At 53.9% G+C, this 17,166-nt stretch overlaps 1 protein-coding gene across 3 annotated transcripts in view; it reads right to left on the bottom strand.

The window, feature by feature from the left end:
- Positions 1 to 17,166, bottom strand: part of LPCAT1 (lysophosphatidylcholine acyltransferase 1) — a 46,474-nt gene that overhangs the window by 16,293 nt on the left and 13,015 nt on the right. The window contains exons 1-6 of one of the 3 annotated variants that reach the window (XM_072807396.1): positions 16,149 to 16,354; positions 12,536 to 12,678; positions 6,458 to 6,672; positions 1,802 to 1,914; positions 654 to 714; positions 276 to 334 (exon numbers count right to left, since the gene is read on the bottom strand). In XM_072807396.1, coding sequence (XP_072663497.1) covers positions 276 to 334; positions 654 to 714; positions 1,802 to 1,914; positions 6,458 to 6,672; positions 12,536 to 12,669 — 582 coding nt within the window. In that variant the 5' untranslated portion in view covers positions 12,670 to 12,678; positions 16,149 to 16,354. Of the gene's footprint in view, positions 1 to 275; positions 335 to 653; positions 715 to 1,801; positions 1,915 to 6,457; positions 6,673 to 12,535; positions 12,679 to 14,175; positions 14,286 to 16,148; positions 16,355 to 17,166 lie in introns of those variants that run through there. The other 2 variants (XM_072807395.1, XM_072807394.1) reach the window with 2 other exon arrangements.

Raw genomic sequence — 17,166 nt, 5'->3', positions numbered from 1 at the left:
CCAATACCTCTCACTGCCTCCAGCCTCAGACCCTCAACACTCTTGACATCTCCCAGGTAGATGGGTGGCTGAGGACACGGGGGACGTCTCGCGTCGACACGTCAGGACTGATCGGCCAGGAAGAAGGGCCGATGCTCCATGACCCATGATGATGGGACTTTGTGCACAAACACTGAGCTGTTCTGAACAGTGGGACTGACCAGAAGCTGCCCGCTGAAACAAGTGGAAATCCTCATGCCCAGGCAATTCGCAGAATCCCAGGAAAACACTCTTACCAGTTTATTTGGGTATCGTAAAACCACAGGCTGGACGGGAACCCCGGGGATGAAGGCGCCTGCACGGAAAGGGGCATCAGGTTATTTTAGGGCCACGGGTCATCCACTGGCAGTTCCCACACTGGCCCTAGGGCAGGACAAGCTTTCCTGCCATGCCCTCCAGGCCCAGGGTCACTGGGTACCTGGGAGGCTTCCTCACATGGATGCTGGCTGTACCATCTCAGGGAAACCACAGGCCCCGCCTGCCCCGCAGTAGACAGACCAGGACCATCTCTAGCCTGAGTGGCACTTGTGTGGGAATCCGGCCTTGCCACTGGAGCAATGGTCTCCACCGCTTGCTCATGGAGAAAAAACAAAGAATTTAAGAAAAGCACATACCGGGCTTGAAGGTAATTAGGCAGGTCCTGTTGGTACATGTTCCTTCTGGAAAAATCATCATCTTGGAATGAAAAGAAAAAAAAAAGTTAGCCTTAAACAAACGAAATCCTGAATAAGTCTATTTTCTGCACTGCTGACGTGCTTAAAATGCTTTAATGACATTCAATTGAAACAGTTACGGTGCCTGATGGAAGCATGAACAGATTTCCTCTCTAACTACAGGTTCTATCAAATTCTGGAAGCAACGCAAAGATGCAAACAGCACGCATCTCAGAGAGTGCAAGGGGTGCCCACGGCCCCACAAGGCCAGCCACAGCTGCATGGGCGCAGCATTAGCTCAGGGCAGCCACCACGGGGGCAGAGTGGAGGGGACAGTGGATGCCCCTCACTGAAGGCATCGGGACCAGGGCTAGAGCCTGGCACAGATGCGCCAGCAGCCAGAAACACCACAGGACCTGTGGAGAAATGCTCCCCTGGAACTTCCAAACTGCTCTGACTCACACTGACCTCCAGCAACATAATGTAAAATGAACATTCCCTCACGTGTTGGAAAATACAGCCCACGCTTTTGCTCCCAGCTGTGGGGCAGCAGCCAGGGTACTGTAGACGTCCCAGCTGCCAAGGGGCTGCCCACAGGCAGGGTGCCTGGGACTCAGGCCTTACACTGTCCCTGAACCAGAACGGATGGTCCATGGGTCTCCTCTTTTCAATGTTGCCTCAAAAGAAACAGAGCTGACGTTGGCTGAGGGGTCCTGGCAATCCCTCAGGAGCTAGACAGTCGTGGGCGATGCCCATCCAGGGCTCTCAGGAGCAAATGGCTACACTGTAGGCACTGGCATGCGATTCAGGTGGGACACTGTGCCAACCCCAAGGGCAGCTTAGCCAACTTCTGCCCGGGGAGAACTCGAGATACATAGGAGGATACTTTCCTCATCTCTTTCCATTTTAGAACTTTAGGGCCAGATGTACCTGACACTTAGTGTAATCCTGAATTCATGCTCATCATAGAATGAAGGAAAAGGACCCAGCCCTCAGGGAAGGAAAGCCAGCTCTGGCCCCATGGGTCCCTGCGGCCCGGCCCCCACCTCTAGGTCCCCACCACGGCTCCCGGCATCAGTCTGCTCAGAGTGCAAGCAGGACTGCATTACCTGTGGCCACTTCCCATTTGACTGTGCCCGCCTTCTGATCTGCTCCACGGTCTTCCTGCGGGAATCCTGGTCCGACCGCGACACAAACACTGGCCGTATGTACTTTATCAGCGCTGGAAAGGAAGGAGAGGCATTTGCGTGGGGCAGCAGGACGAGGGGCTGCCCCTGGCACAGGGCGGAGGGGAGCCCCCTGAGATGCTCCAAGGGCAGCACCGTCATGAAGGGCAGGTGGTGGGTCAGTGATCATCAAAGCTCCCTCCCACGACAGCACAAAGCCACGCGATCTGCAAGGCCTGAAGTACCAACATCGGTGCCCCTAGCCTGTAAACCAGGAGAGAGGGAAAAGAGTAAGGCTGACCCCGTGCCCCCTGTGCTGACAGAGGAAGGGCTGGGGGGTCAAATGCTCAGAGTCAGAGAGTTCAAGGTACGTGGCCTAAACCTCAGCAGCCTGTCCCGGGCAGCCTGTGTCCCCCAAAGACACCGGTGGATGGTCTGACCCCAGATACCCAGGACCATGACTTTATTTGGAAATATGGTGCTTGGAGGTGTGAGTGATTTAGGATGATGTGGTGGTGGACTAGGGAGGGCCTGACCATGTGCCCAGCATCCTCTCCGGGGGCGGGAGACAGGACACACATGCCGGGAGGAGGCCCCGGGATGACAGAGGCCGAGATTGCAGTGCTGTGCCCACAGCCTGGGGACACGTCCTCTCCAGGAGTTGGGGACCCGCCAGAGGCTGCGGTCGCCTGCACTGACTCCCTCTGAGCCTGCCCTGCTCACACCTCGATCCCAACGTCCGGCCCCAGCAGAGTGAGAGAATCAGCATCTGTGGTCTTCAGCCACCCAGGTCGCGGCCTTCAGTCACAGGCGCCCCAGGACACACACGGCGGTAGTCCCAACCAGCACGGCACACATGCCACGCACGGCACATGGCACATGCCCCTGAGACCAAAGCTGATGGCAACAGCAGCCTGGTTCTCTCGCAAGAGCATCTAAAGGTGGGAAAGTACTTCTTAGAGGAGAAACCCCAAACTGACACGACGACTGTCCTCTCCTGGGGAGGATGTGTGGGGGACCGAGACAGCCGGGCACATCCCTGCGGGGTCCAGGTTCAGCTCCAGGCTTCTCTTCTGAGTGTTTTTATCACTCATAAGGAATAATATGTCGTGACTTTTCTTTCTGTGAGGTCTTCCAAAAGGGAAAAGAAAATTCACTTAAAAGAACAGAACAAAATTCTATGCAGTCAGGTCCATGGGGGCTCATAAAATCTAAGCCGCATGTGGCTTCAGTGATGTTTTTTTCCCCAGCATGTGGAAACTTCTCTCCCTGTTCCCTCATTCCTCGCCAACTCCTCCTGACTCTGCTGTGATGATGCACGGCGGGGAAGGACGAGGGGGTCACCCGCAGGCCCCCCGCAGTGAAGCTGGCAGGCCCCATGTCTGCAGCAGCCCTGCCATCTTCTCAGGGCTGGGAGGGAAGACTGGTGTCACAGAGCACAGTCGGGCTCACAGGTCCCTCTTCTGGTGACAATGGACGAGGATGGCTCTTCACGACGTCGGGATGAACCTGACACAGAAGCTGGGGGGAAGCTCCCCAGACTCCGAGGATGACAGGGCTTCGTCCTCTGCGTGAAATCTCAGACCCCACCTCCTCCGGGGGACCTCCAGGTGAACCCCACAGTGGAGACCTCAGAACTGAACAGCCCACTCTCGAGGACACAGGAGACATGGCTGTGTGTCTAGCGAGCCCGGTGCGAGGTTTGCAAAAAGGCCCGGGCTGCCCATCCCGCCAGAATGTGAGAAGGCCCTGTCCTCTCGTAGTCCATGCAGGTTCATAAACGCCCAGGTGTCCACATCAAGGATGCAGAATGTAAACCGACAATGTAAGAATGAAGAATCACTGGGCTCATCACCCCCACTGGTGTTTGTAAATCCAAAGGTGAAAATATTTTGAATATTTTTAACAATCATCTCTTCACCAAAGCTGTGAGCTGTCAAAGGGTCCAAAGGCATCGTGTTTTAAACCACACATATGAGAGGAGCCAGAAGTCACGGCCAGCGACAGCCCACTGGCCACGTGCTGCTCTCGGGAATCCAGATTTACCTTCAAAATCAGGGAGTAGGGGATGCAATTTGGGATGTGCCATGTTTGAGTTTTAATTAAAATCTGTAATAAATTAATTAAAATCTGTAATAAAATCTGTAAGGTCCATCATCCCCCCACATGTATCTCTGTAAGGCATCTCTGACATGACTGCGAATGTACAGTCTATGTGAAGGCGCCTGCACACGGAGGGCATGTTGGTGGTCCTCCCTCCGACACCCCGAGGTGGAGGTCAGGGGGGAGGGTACGGTATGGGGCTCAGCTCCCTGACCTTGGGAGGTGGATGAGCAGATGCAACCATGAGCTTCTACAACTGACTTGTGATGTGAGCCATAATTGAAGGCAAGACTTGGAGAGGCGGCTTCATGTAATTTGTGCGTGAATGAGGGGAGATGACATGCCCCCAACCCCAGAACTTCCCCAGAATGCTGACATTCCACAGCCTGAGGCTTAAAAGTGAAAAGAAGAAATCAGAACATGTGACATTTCCACAAAACTGAAAGTTTCCTGCACCCTTCACCAGGGACCACACCGCCTCACGCTCAGGAGCCTGTGAGGACCCTTCGGCATTACTAAAGTGGAATCCATATCTGCTAATTACCAGTCTCTGCCTGGGCTTCAGAAAATACTCAGTTTAACTCCACTCTCCAGACAGGACGTATAGTCCTTTATTTGGACGAGGCTCACAGTTACTAGCCCAATGTGCCCAGGGCCGGCTTCCCCAAGCACCTGCACGCCTTCCTGCAGGAAGTTCCTGTAAGAGGAGGGTTGTCCTGCTTCCTCTGGAGGAGCTGTGCCTTCATTTCCTTTTTGTTCTGTAACCACCTTGGATGACACGGTTCTGTCTTCACAGAGGACCTGCGTCACCGTTCCCAAGGGCAAGACCACGGAGGGTCCTAACCAACAGCTCAGCACCTCTCTCGGCTTTGTACCGTGTGAGCATACAGCGAGCAGGTGGCTGTCTGCAATCCAGCAGATGCCCTTGCCGGGACCCTGGCCTGCTGGTACCCTGATCCCAGACTTCTAGCTTCCAGGGGTGTGAGAAATACACGTGTTGTTTAAAAGTCTGTGGTGCTTTGTGGCAGCGGCCTAAGCAGACGCCATCTGATCCGCAATCAAGTAAATGCCAGTTAGCAGCTATTTTGCCAAAGCACACAACATGCTAGACCCTCTCAAAATGCCCCACTTGCTAGAGAAACGACATAACACGTACACAATGTTCTCTCATCAGCATCACCTGAACACTAACACTCATTCATGAGGATTCAAAGAATTCTCTAGAATTCAGAGAAGTCAGGTGGAGTGAGGACCCTGGGGCCCCAGCACCATGCACCTCCCGCCAGACCAGCCCTGCTCCATCCACCACAGACATGCTCAGCACGACACACACGTGGTCTGAACACTGAGGCGGGCAGAGCGCAGCAGGAACGGTGGGGCGGAGCAACGTGAGGAGGAGCAGAGCCGGGCTGTGGTCCCTAGAGAAGACACCAGGGGAACAAGAGGCAGGAACGGGTGGGCTGGCCCTGCAGGGCCCCCCTGGCAGCTCCAGGCTGGACCGGGCATAGGAAGGCGCCTTCCTCTATAAAGGGAAAGCCCCCGCATTCCCATTCCCTAAGATTCCCACAGGAATGGTACAGAGCCCCCAAAAGATGTACCCCTAGAACCTGCGGACAAAACCCTCTTTGGGAAAAGTCTTTGCACATATAATTAGTTAGGGATCTGGAAACGACCCTAGAGTATCCAAGGACCAGGGTCCTTGTAAAAAAACCCATAGAGACACATGGGGGAGGCCTGAGATGAGGGAGGCAGAGGTTGGAGGGACAAGGCCATGAGCCCAGGATGACCTGGCATCAGGAATAGGAAGGGGCAGGAAGGAGCTTCCCTGAAGGACCCTCAGAGGACCACGGCCCCGGACGCTCTGGCTTGGCCTTGGAGCTCCAGAACCGTGTCAGAACACGTTCCTGCTCTTTGAAGCCGCCTGCCTGGGAATCTGACACAAGGCCTCAGGACACCTGGGCGCTGGGGCTTTGGGTCCAGTAAGCAGCGTACTGAGCTATCCCTGGACTTGGAGGATGCTGTTGTAATACAGGCCCTGCATCCTGGACGGACAAACACAAGGAAGCACTTCAGCACCTCAGGACGTCTGGAGCACGTGTGCGTGAGCCAAAAATAAAACCCACAGCGATTAACATTCCAGAAGAAACCACAACAAAGGATACAGAACAGACTCCAGGACAAGTGTATATTTCACGTGGGTGTGACCTGAACTGACCCACAGGATAGGGGTCTCATCCACACCTGGGGGGGATGTGGAAGGGGGATGTGGGTGTGACCTGCACTGACCTGCAGGATAGGGTCTCGTCCACACCTGGGGGGGATGTGGAGGTGGGGGACATGGGTATGACCTGCACTGATCCGCAGGATGAGGTCTGGTCCACGCACAGGAGGGGGACAGTGGTGGGGAGCTCCTTGCTTACTCCTGGGATGGGGAGAAATCTCATTCACTCCCTGGGTGGGGGGGCTCACTCCCTCTCAGGGGAGGTGCTCACTCACTTCCCCATATTGGGATATCTCTGCTCTCTGCCTTCATCACGATGGACGACATCGTCAGGGTGACAGCAATGGCATCGAAGTAGGAAGAGTGTGGCGCCAGGGTGAGGATGGCTGCCTCTGGTGGCGAGGCCTGCTGCCCCTTCACAACAACCCAGTGGAAGCCGCCGGCAAACCACATGGTGCGCATGATGGCCTTGAGCAGGATGTCCACAACCCTGCAAAAGAAAGTGCTGCAGTCAAACGGGGCACAAGCAGGGGCATCAAGGGCTCTGTGCTGGCGCAACTCACTGGCACCAGGCTGACCGCTGGGAGAGGGTGCCGGAAGCTCAGTGCTGACCTCTGGGGGTCATCCAGGCCACACTCCAGGCCCTTCCAAACCCTGCAAGAGCCGCGACTGTGTCATCCGGAAGAGAGGAGGCAAAAACCATGCTGTGCCCCCCGAAGCCCCATATTAAGCGTGGACCGAGATGCCTTTTTGTTAATTTATTCAAGAAAACAGAAGTGTGGTCTCTGCTCCATGATGCAGCAGCACAAACACTGACTCCTGAGTGCAGTAAGTAGAGCAAGGACACAGGCGCTGTTGAAGACACAGGTACCTTATGTGCTAGAAGGTGGTTTAGTAGCATTCTAAATATGTAGATTTTAAACGAATAAAAAAACACCAACTCACTAAAATATCTAAATGCAATTAATATTGGAAGTGAAGTCAGGCTGAGACCAGAGCAGAGACCAATGGAGATGGTCTCCCATCTCATGGCCCTCAGGCTGCCGAGCTCCCAGAATCAGAAGTCACGCTATTAACACAAGCCTCTTCTGGATGAAACTAGATGGACGATAAATTTGGAAAAGAAAGTAATAATCAGCTGAATTGGTTTCCTATTTGTTTTTTAAACATACGGGAGTTTGGACATTTAAATTTGCACATCCCCTCCAGTGTTGCCCGTGACCAGCTGCAGCTAGATGAAGACCTGTATCGCTGAAACTGCTTGGGAGTGGAGGGCTCAGCATGCAAGTGGCCAAGGGCTGCATGCACCGTGGTCCACGGGGAGAAGGTGTCACCTCTCACTTGGTTGCAGATGATCAGACTACATACAGCCTGAAACCTCACTGGACAGATCCCTAAGGGGGTTGGAAACCCCTCAAGAGAATTCTGGAAGGTGAGGCCCAGAGCTCCGAGTGGCAGCCAGTCCCTGGGAGAGAACTGGGCCTCCTGGAGCCACCCTGAGAAGACCCTTGCTGGATGGTGAACATCAGCACGTGGCTGCATACCAAGGTGCTGGGGGCCGGGCCACCACGGAACCGAGTGGGCAAGATGGGCACCTGTCCTTACTTGTCCAACTGTGTGCTTTAAATGCACTTGTCTGCATGTGTGCCACGTATCATCAGGACACATGCACATACGTGAGGAGATGGATCAAATCGAGGCTTGGGGGAGGCTGCCGTGGGAGCAGGAGCCAGCCCCAGGAAGTGGGGACCAAACCCCCACCACCCCTCAGGTCAAAGGGCCAAACATCTCTAAGCAGAAACGGTGGGAGTGGATGCGCCACAGCTAAGGATTCCCTCAAGATCCCGGACAGATTCCCGCCCCAGCAAGGCCGCCCACAGGGAAGAGCCAGCCTGTGGGGTGGATGCGGTCTCTCAGCAAAGCCCTGCATGTGCATCGCAGCCCTGTGCAACCCTAAGGCCTTTCACCCTTGGACAGGCCACCCGCGATGAGCCTGAGGTGCCTATGGAGCGCCTCCCGGGAGCGCTGAGCTGGGCGCCAGGACAGGGATGCCCTCCTTTGCCGTGTCCTGGCATTCAGTGCCCAGGTGGGAACCCAAGAACCTAGGTCATGAGCAGAAGCAGCCACTTGGTAGAGAAGGGACTCTGACCCCAGGACACACACAGCGTGGGTGTCAGAGTCCCCGCAGGCAGGGAGTCTGCACTCGTCAGGCTGCCCTGGGACAAGGCAGGGTGCTGTGAAGGCAGCAAGAGGGAGTGTGCGCCCTCGGAAATCCTGGCTCTCCCGGCACAGACAGCTGGTTCCCTGGGACGCAGGAGGAGGAGAGGTGTGTCCCGAGCACACACTACATGCGGGAGGAGACTCGTTTCTCAGGGTGGCAGGAAGACCTAGATCTTCAGAACCAGGGCACGGGGCACAGTGAATGTAAGTAAGACTCCTACAATTTCTTTCTAGAATTTTTAAATTCCTGAGGACACAGAGAAGAGCCCACAAGTCAGAGAAGCACATGCAGGCTCCTTGAGCTCCGAGGCTGAAGTGCTAGGGCTATAGATCTGAGGCCTGTGGCTCCGAGCCCCCAACTGCTAGCCATCAACGGTGAGGGCAGAACCAAGGCACTTTCAGACGTGAAATGCACCCGTTTTCTTTTTGAGAAAAAAACCTACACGCCAGAAAATCTGGGAGGAAAAAATAAGGAAAAAGAAAAACCCCAAAACCAGGCCCAGGAGACAGATCGTGCCCAGAAGATTTGCAGAAGAGCACTGTACCCAGCAGATGAGCCACTCGTTGTGGGGACCAGGGGCTCTGGGACCCTCTGGGAAGCATAAACCCAGTAGGCAGCGAGACCATGAGAGAGCAGAATCGGAAGGCTATGCTCAGGGCTCATTCTTCTTTTAGTAACAGGCAACATTAGAGTCTGGCTGTGACTCGAAATAAGGTTAAACGAAATCATGAGGGCAGGGCTGTGATGTGACGGGACTGGTGTCCTGGCAGGAGAGAGACCAGAGCTCTCCACTGGGGAGCACAGCAGAGGGCACTGTCTGCAGGCCCGGAACCCAATCAGCTGGTGCGCTGATTCCCGACTTCCAGCTTCCGGAACTTTCTGTGTTTAAGCCCCCAGGTGCACGTGGTTACAGCAGTCGGAGCCAACTACGACACCCTGTCTAACCAGGTGAGCTGGCCGAGGGTAGGCCCCTGAGGACCAACCATCACTGTTAGCCTGCCCGGAGGTTTCGCAAAAAGATGCTTCAGTTTTTACATTACTTTGTGGTTTGAAAGTAACTTTAAGTAAAATGTCTTCTGTGAAATTCTGTCCTTCCTCTTTTCATTGAAAACCCAAGGCTTTTATTTTATGAAGTTTCAAGGACACTAATGTATATTTAGCAAAAATCCTCCCTGACGAAACATCCATTTACTGGAATCCGCACAGTTCTCCACAGTGTGGAACTCTGCACCTGCCAGCTGACTCTTGAGCCCTCAATCAGGCACTTTGTCACCGTGCTCTCCTGTAGGGAGCTGAGTGGTGACTGTTCTTAGTCTCCCCCTGAGCACCAGACCCAGCTCAGGGCTGTGCACGGAGTTCCTGAAAAATACTGCTGCGTGGAGACCCTGAGGGCTGTGTATGGCTCGTACACACACATGCGTGCACACATGCACATGTGCGTGCATGCATATACATGCACACACAAATACGTGCATACTCATGCACATGCTCACACATGCCCATACTCATACACATGCACACATGTGCATATGCTCACATAGACACAGACACATGCCCCCACAGACATATGTGCATATACGTGGTTGTATAGACACAGTGCACATATATATGCATGCAATGCTCACATACACATGCCTGCACACATGCATATATACATGCACATATTTAGACACACATCCTTGCCCACATGTACACACATACATATGTGCATGCTCACAGTGCATATATATGTATACACACGCATTACACACGTGCACACGCTCACACATATTCATACACATACATATGTGCATGCTCACACTATGCACATATACTCACATATGCACATTCATCTACACATATACACATAAGCACATGCTTGGACACAAATACACACATGTACACATGCACATGTCTGCACACCCTCATAGGCACATATACATGATTGCACAACATACACACGTACACACTCATACAGATATGCACACAGTGATGTGCAGTCTCCATGGACACAGACACCCAGAGCTCTCACGAAACCTCAGACATCTACATCTTGCCGCCGAGGGCCACTTCTCAGACACGCTACAGACACACGAGGCACCTGGGAGCAGTGCTGCTGGGGCCAGGCTGCTGTGGCCCATGTGTCATCCAACGAGCCAAGCAGAGTTGCATGGAGCTGGCACGGGGAAACGCAGAACAGCCCAGAGTCCTGCACTTTGGAAAGATGGAATCTGCAGTTGGGTGAGTGAACAGAAGAGGGGAGCCCAGCTCAAGAAGAGAGCAGAAGAAATAAGGAATTAAGAGAAAAAGTGCCAGGAGGCAGTGCTACCCTATGGCTAAACCCCAAACTTTTAATCAAATCACTTGCCACTTGTTAAAAACTGTAAAATCTGCTTTTATAGCTATGGATTCTCAACCTAACAAAATTGAAATTCTGATTCCTATCTGCTCTAGATTTAATTTTGTATGACTATATATTTGATATTAAATTCGTATTTTAAGGCTAAAACATTAAAAAAAAACGCTTACAGTAAAACATGCTCTTCAAAGAGAGTTAAGATAAGAAATTCATAAAGGCAGAAGGAGGACTGGAACACCAGTGATGACCTCAGTGCCTGCAGGTGACCACGGCTGACAGGATGCCAAGCAGCCTTCCCCGGGTGCTCCTACACTCACTCCCTCACAGCCCCCGCCTCCCAGGGCCTATGTCCTAGCACCCCCAGGCCATGCACTGTGCTGGGGACAGAACGGGAACAGATCATGGCCTGTCTTCGGGTCTTGGGAGGAAGAGGACTATGGTTCCTCTGACACTGAAGTGGTCTAGGAACGTGAACACTGTAAACAGCACACATGGAGACCTCACGTGAGGGGTCCCTGGTTACCTGGACTGTCCCCAAGCATGGCCACATCACACTCCCATGGGCTCAGCAAACCCATGAATGGACATGCCCTGCATACCTGTCATGTATGCCTGTGGCAGGCACACATCGGGAGATTCCCACCTGTCTCTCATGGGCATTGTGTTCCTGCAGGTCAGGGACTTCCTAGGGGAAGGAGGACTGAGCTGGTCTGCTAAACCCATAAAGGGCCAGGAGCAAATATTTTAGGCTTTGTGGGCCACACAGCCTCCGCCATAAACTACCCCACCCTCCGTGAAAGCCGTCCTGGATGGTACCTAAATGAGTGGGTGTAGCTCAGTTCCAGTAAAACTATTTATAAAAACAGGTAGTGGCTGGATTTGGCCTGGGTTTAGCAGACCCCCCTGCACTAGCCTGACGATATTTCTGCTGCTGCATCAACTGTCCAAGGACCCTGTGGTTGAGGACAGGTGTTAAGGTGTGGACAACCACAGAACTCTTGGTTTACAACAGAAACGACAGCTTCGAGATGCTGCAAGTACTTCTCAAAGTCCTCACGGTATCTCGGCATTCTCGTTTACTAATGGTACATACTTTAAGAACAGCTTTCGGAAGAAACAAGAAACTATTCTGATTTAACTTTTTGAGGTCCACGTTGGGTCTCTAGTTAAGATATATTCGTAACTTGGGGCACCTGAGTGACTCTGGATTCGGGCTCAGGTCATGATCTCTGGATCCTGGGATTGAGCCCATATCCGGCTCTGGGCTCTGAGGGAAGTCTGCTTGGGATTCTTTCTCTCCCCCTCACTCCTCCCTCCCCCCTCCCCCTGCTTGTGTGCAATCACGTGTTCTCTCTCTTTCTCAAATAAATTTTCAGAAAAACATATTCAAAACACATCTGTCTGTAGATGGCTATGCTTTATGAATATTCAACAAGTAGATGCAAGGGAATTTCTAGATCTATGAAGCAAGGAGAGACATTCGACCCTGCAGAGAGTAGACCGGCAAACAGAACAGATGCTGGCTGATACTCAGCCTTGCAGGGCCGGGGTGGTGCAAACATGTGGGGAGCCTCTGTGCTGAGGTCATGCTCACAGTGGCCCCATGGCTTGCAGGACCAGGACAGAAGTGTGCAGGGAATGGAAGCAACCATCCCAGTGTCCTGGCCAGGGGAGGACACCTTGGGGTGCTCTGGGCCCAGGAAGGGGAAGATGGACGGGACAAGCCATGGGCATGAGCAAGAGCAAGGGGCTCCATGACCCTGCATGTCAGAGCACCTGCACACAGGGACTTACTTCCGCCACATGGCCGGGGGCTGTTCGGGTTCCCTCTCTGAGGATCCCAGCGTAGCGAAGAACGTGAAGGGCCACGCAAGCAGCATCATCGTAACAGCGAGCAGCAGCCGGATGGGGAAGAGCGTCAGAGTCATGAAGGCAATCTGGGAAGAAAGAGGTGAGGTCGTCGTTAGATCAGTCTCCAGGGCACCAGTCCTCTGGACTCTGCATGCAAGGCCAGCCCCAGGTCCTTGTGTGGAACGCCGTGCCCACCCCAGGTCCAGGGCACTGCCCTCCCACGATGGTGGGGTGAGTGGCCAGGATGTCCCACTGAGGGTCTGAGGCCGTGATGCTGGGACCCTTCCTTCCCACTCAGCCTCAAGTCCCCTGTGTGGGGATGGCAAACGGATGGTGGAACTTGCCCTGATCCCGGCGCCTGCTTCCCATACCCGAGCTCCTCTGGCACGAGCTCCCTGCTCCTGGCTTCTGAGTCTCCACAGAGCACAGGGCTGCCATGCAGTGAGATAGCACGTACAGAGCTGGTGAGATGGACTTTGGACCCCAGGGATGACCAGGGACTCCAGGTGACTCCGCAGCCCCAGGAAGTCATGGGCAGGAGCCCAGCAGAGAAGATGATACAGCCCCCACGGGTCTGGTTGGGATGGGGCCATGGGAGGGCCATGTGAGGGCCTCTGTGGGGATTGGGTGGGCCCACGGTGAGGGTGGCGGCTCCAAACATGGGGTGGGGGCAGGATAGACATGTGGGTCTACCAGAGGGGCCATGGCAGGGAGCGTCATGGGGTACAGATGGCTGAGTCTTATGCACAAAGCCACGTTCTGGCCCTGACCTGGGGGCACATGCTCAGGAACGGTGCTTCTCAGATGAACTCAATCTCGGGTAGTCAATAAGGAAATGCGGCAGGGGGCGGACGACAAAACTTAAAATTTACAAGGGATTTATGAACAACAGATGCAATTTATAACTATTTGCAGTAATACATACTTCAAATATGCAGGTTTTGGTGCAGAGAAGACAGAAAAGATAGGCTGGGAGATGGTGCACGGTGAGTCTCCCAGTGGCTTGGCTGACCAGGCCATGGCACCCCATGGCCGCTCACCTGGCTGGGTCCCTGTTACCCACACCTGAGCCATGCTGACTGGCCCCACAGAGCCTCTGCAGCTTCTCCTGTTCCTCTACCAAGACCAGCACTGCCCAAGAGGTACACGATGAGAGCCATGGACCTAATTTTAAGCTAACGGCCACATTTAAAACATAGAAAGCTGATTAAATTAATGTAAGATCATTTGTGTACCTGAAATACTACCATTTCAGCATGACTCAATACAAAAATGATGAATGAACATGCCACACTTTTTCCCAACATCTTGTAAACCTGGCGTTCACCTTGCGCTCCAGCTCATCCCAAGTCCCAACCGCTCCCCACAGCGGGCAGCTGCCCAGGGCCCCTCGCAGCTCTGCATAACCACAGGTCCTGCGGGCGACGGCATACAGAGCAGCCCTGGTGCCGGCCTTGTCCTCCCAGCCCCCATCCCAGGCATTGCCCTGGCCAGAACCTGCAGGCAGAGCAGGAACAGCCTCATCAGATCTGCATGTGGTGGCTGACGCTGGTCACGGTGTTTCTTAATAGGAGCCTACTCACTAGAGGTCGTAGCAAATATTCTCTGACGGCAACGTCCCTTCCCGCCCCTGGGGTTCTGAGAGCTGCATGCGTCCAAGTCACAGATGTGCCAAATCTCACCGCCATCCTTCCTGCACCAAGGGGGGAGATGAGGGAGATAACGTGTTTTGCTCACTCAGCCCACGTATGCGATGCACTGCTCCCATGGCCTTTCCAACACGAAAACCTCAGTGCCCATGCTGGGTGGCCTTTGCTGGCGTTTGTTTTCTCTGGAGCGGCGGAGTCTGCTGGCTGGCATGTGTCTGGGGCTGGGCTGGGGCGTCCTGACCCACAGCTTCCGGGCACGCCCCGTGCTCACGTCCACACACCAGCCAGCAGCTCTTTAGGGGAATTGCAACTAAAATAAACATCTCTTCATTGTTTGAAATATACATATATACACACACACACATATATGTATATATATGTATATTTTTAATTAAAAAAATGTTAATGCATATATATATTTTTAAATATATATATTTTTTACTGTTTATCTAGATTCTCTACTTTTGCTTGAACTCACTTCAGGGGTTTCATCAGAGAAAATCTCTGAAAGTCCCCAGCAGATTTGTTTCTCTCCCAAATACTTCCCCAGCATGTGTGTGTTTACAGGATGAATGAAGCCGCCTCTGCACACGTAATGCGGTTTGTGCTTCTGCAAGTCTTCAGCCTGTTGACAGATGTTCTTCTAGCTCATGCCTCTGTTTACTGAGCCCAGTCTGGGTGTGTTTACAATTCCTACTGTGACCACTCAGTCACGTTCATTTCAGCTCCTACAGACTTCTCTCTCTCTCTCTGAAAACTCCGTTACCGTTAACCTCCTGAGGTCAAAACCCCACAGTTATCTTCAGGTATGTTGTCTTTCTCAATATTCACACCTAAAACACAGCTTTGTCTACGTGACATTTTAACCCCACAGTGAAGTCACCAGATGGTTCGCTGCTTATGGCCATGGACGGCTAGTAGGGCCTTGGGCCCACGCCCTCAGAGAACATGGACAGGTGGCAAATATGCTAACAGAGCATCTCAGAAAGCCCATCATGTGCAGCAGGTGTGGCCACGAGGCTGCTCACCATGTGTTGTGACCCCACACACCCGCTTTGCAGCCGACTTCACTCCCAGGCAGTTCCTATGACACAGAACATATCTCCAGGGTTCCAGGGGAGCACATGATGTCCAGCCCGACCCCACGTATCGGAGAACCACAGATGGTGATGGGGCTCAAGGGGTCCCAGAGGGGGGGCAGCGCCAGAAGTGCTGATGGGCCACACAGTGTGACCCGGCCCTGCCCAGTGCCCTGAGTGCCACTCTTTACGCTGCTTACTTAGCAGCATGGGTTCCTGCGGCTGGCCACCAGCTGCGGGGTTCGCTTGGCCACTCCACATGGGACACAGCAGGCAACGCATTCACACACCTGCTCATCTCTACTCCTGGGAGAGCACACTCTGGTTTCTGAGCCTCACAGTAAGTGGGGAAAGGACCTGTGAGCGACCAACACAGCCTTCCACCCTCTGCAAATGGACAAGCCTCCCAGGATGTGATGAGCAGGCAGGTGGAGACAACGTGGACGTGGCTGGAGAGGGAGCCACAGAGCTGCAGTGACTCGGCCTGGCATGCAGGCACACACCCACGGAGTGCTGTGTGAACTGCTGGGGGGAGGCAAGCGTGCCCAGGAGCCCACAGAGGATGGGAGGGACCGGCTGCCAGGGCTAAGACCCCATGTGTTTCAGGGCTGCTCCCTGGGACCCCAGGACTTTGCCCTCACCTTGCCCAGCCAGGGGGCCTGCGTGCTTTCCACCAGGCTCGGCCCCACCCTGGAGCGGAGAGAAACTGTCCCTAGGAGGACAGGACTTGGAAGGCTTCTTGCAGCTCCTTCCAGAACCTTCTTGGGTTCTGGCCCCTTGTCCTGGGCTCTAGGCTGCTCCCCACTCAGACCCTCCTGTTCTCCTCACCTTCTGGCCCACTTGTCTTCACGGGCTCTGTTGCCTGTGTCCACCCCTGCCAGGCCTCTGGCCTTCCGGCATCCACACTTCCACCACGCTCTGTGCAAACCGGCCCAAGTGCCTCAGCCTGTCCGAGAAGACTCAGTGCTTCCAGCCACAGGACAACAACCAGGGCAGCCGGGTCAGCTGCATGGGCGTTCTCATGTGTGCTGGGACCACAGGAAAGACCACGATCACCGAAGAGATGTTTGTACAAAGTCTTGGCTGGACTGGAAAACAAAGCAGACGAAAGGGAGTGTTGTGCTGTCTCTAGGCCACTGTGGCTGGGAGCTCGGAAGGCATGGTAACCGGCGGCAAGGCTGGACATGCTGTCTTTTGTCCCTCTGGGAAGCTCCGATGGCTGCAGCTTGATGGTCCCTGTCAGGAACCCCATCTCCCTCAAAAGCATCAGGTCACATAAACTGTGTGGCTGCCCCTCCTGTGAGCCGAAGGTTTATAACCCGCTTCCAGGAGAACCTGTATCTCACCCAGCTGAGTGAGGTTTCATGCTCCTTGAAGTTGGCTACGACACACTGTCCCTCAGGAAGGGGTTACCGTGAACAGATGTGGACACACAACCTCACGGTTCCTGAGTTGTGGAGCAGACCTCCTAACCTGGCACATGCCATCTAGGGTCTCTGGTGCAGCAGGCCGAGTGGTGAACCACCTAAGTGCAGGGGGAACGTCACAACTGCCCAGTGTCTCTAAACGTTGTTTCCTGCCTGAAGGAACCAGGGCTCTTGAGCAAAACCAATACCAGGCAGGTGGCAGAAAATGGGGAAGAGAGCCTGGGACAGTTGTGGTACAGCTAAGCCCAGGAAAAGGCAGCAGAGGCCCCTGGGCTCAGGAGCCCCCACGGTGGACAGCGATCTGAGTGCCAACAAGAACAATGAATGCACAGGTGGGAACTTCACATGAGCTCCCACCATGCGTCCACCATCCCGACCACACATCCAGCATCCCAACCACGTGTCCATCATCCTGACCA

The sequence above is a fragment of the Canis lupus genome, chromosome 31 (genome assembly GCF_048164855.1).
Source record: "Canis lupus baileyi chromosome 31, mCanLup2.hap1, whole genome shotgun sequence".
In the NCBI taxonomy this organism is placed as follows: domain Eukaryota; kingdom Metazoa; phylum Chordata; class Mammalia; order Carnivora; family Canidae; genus Canis; species Canis lupus.
Note: the sequence above shows the minus strand (reverse complement) of the source record. Positions and strands in the feature narration are given on the sequence as shown.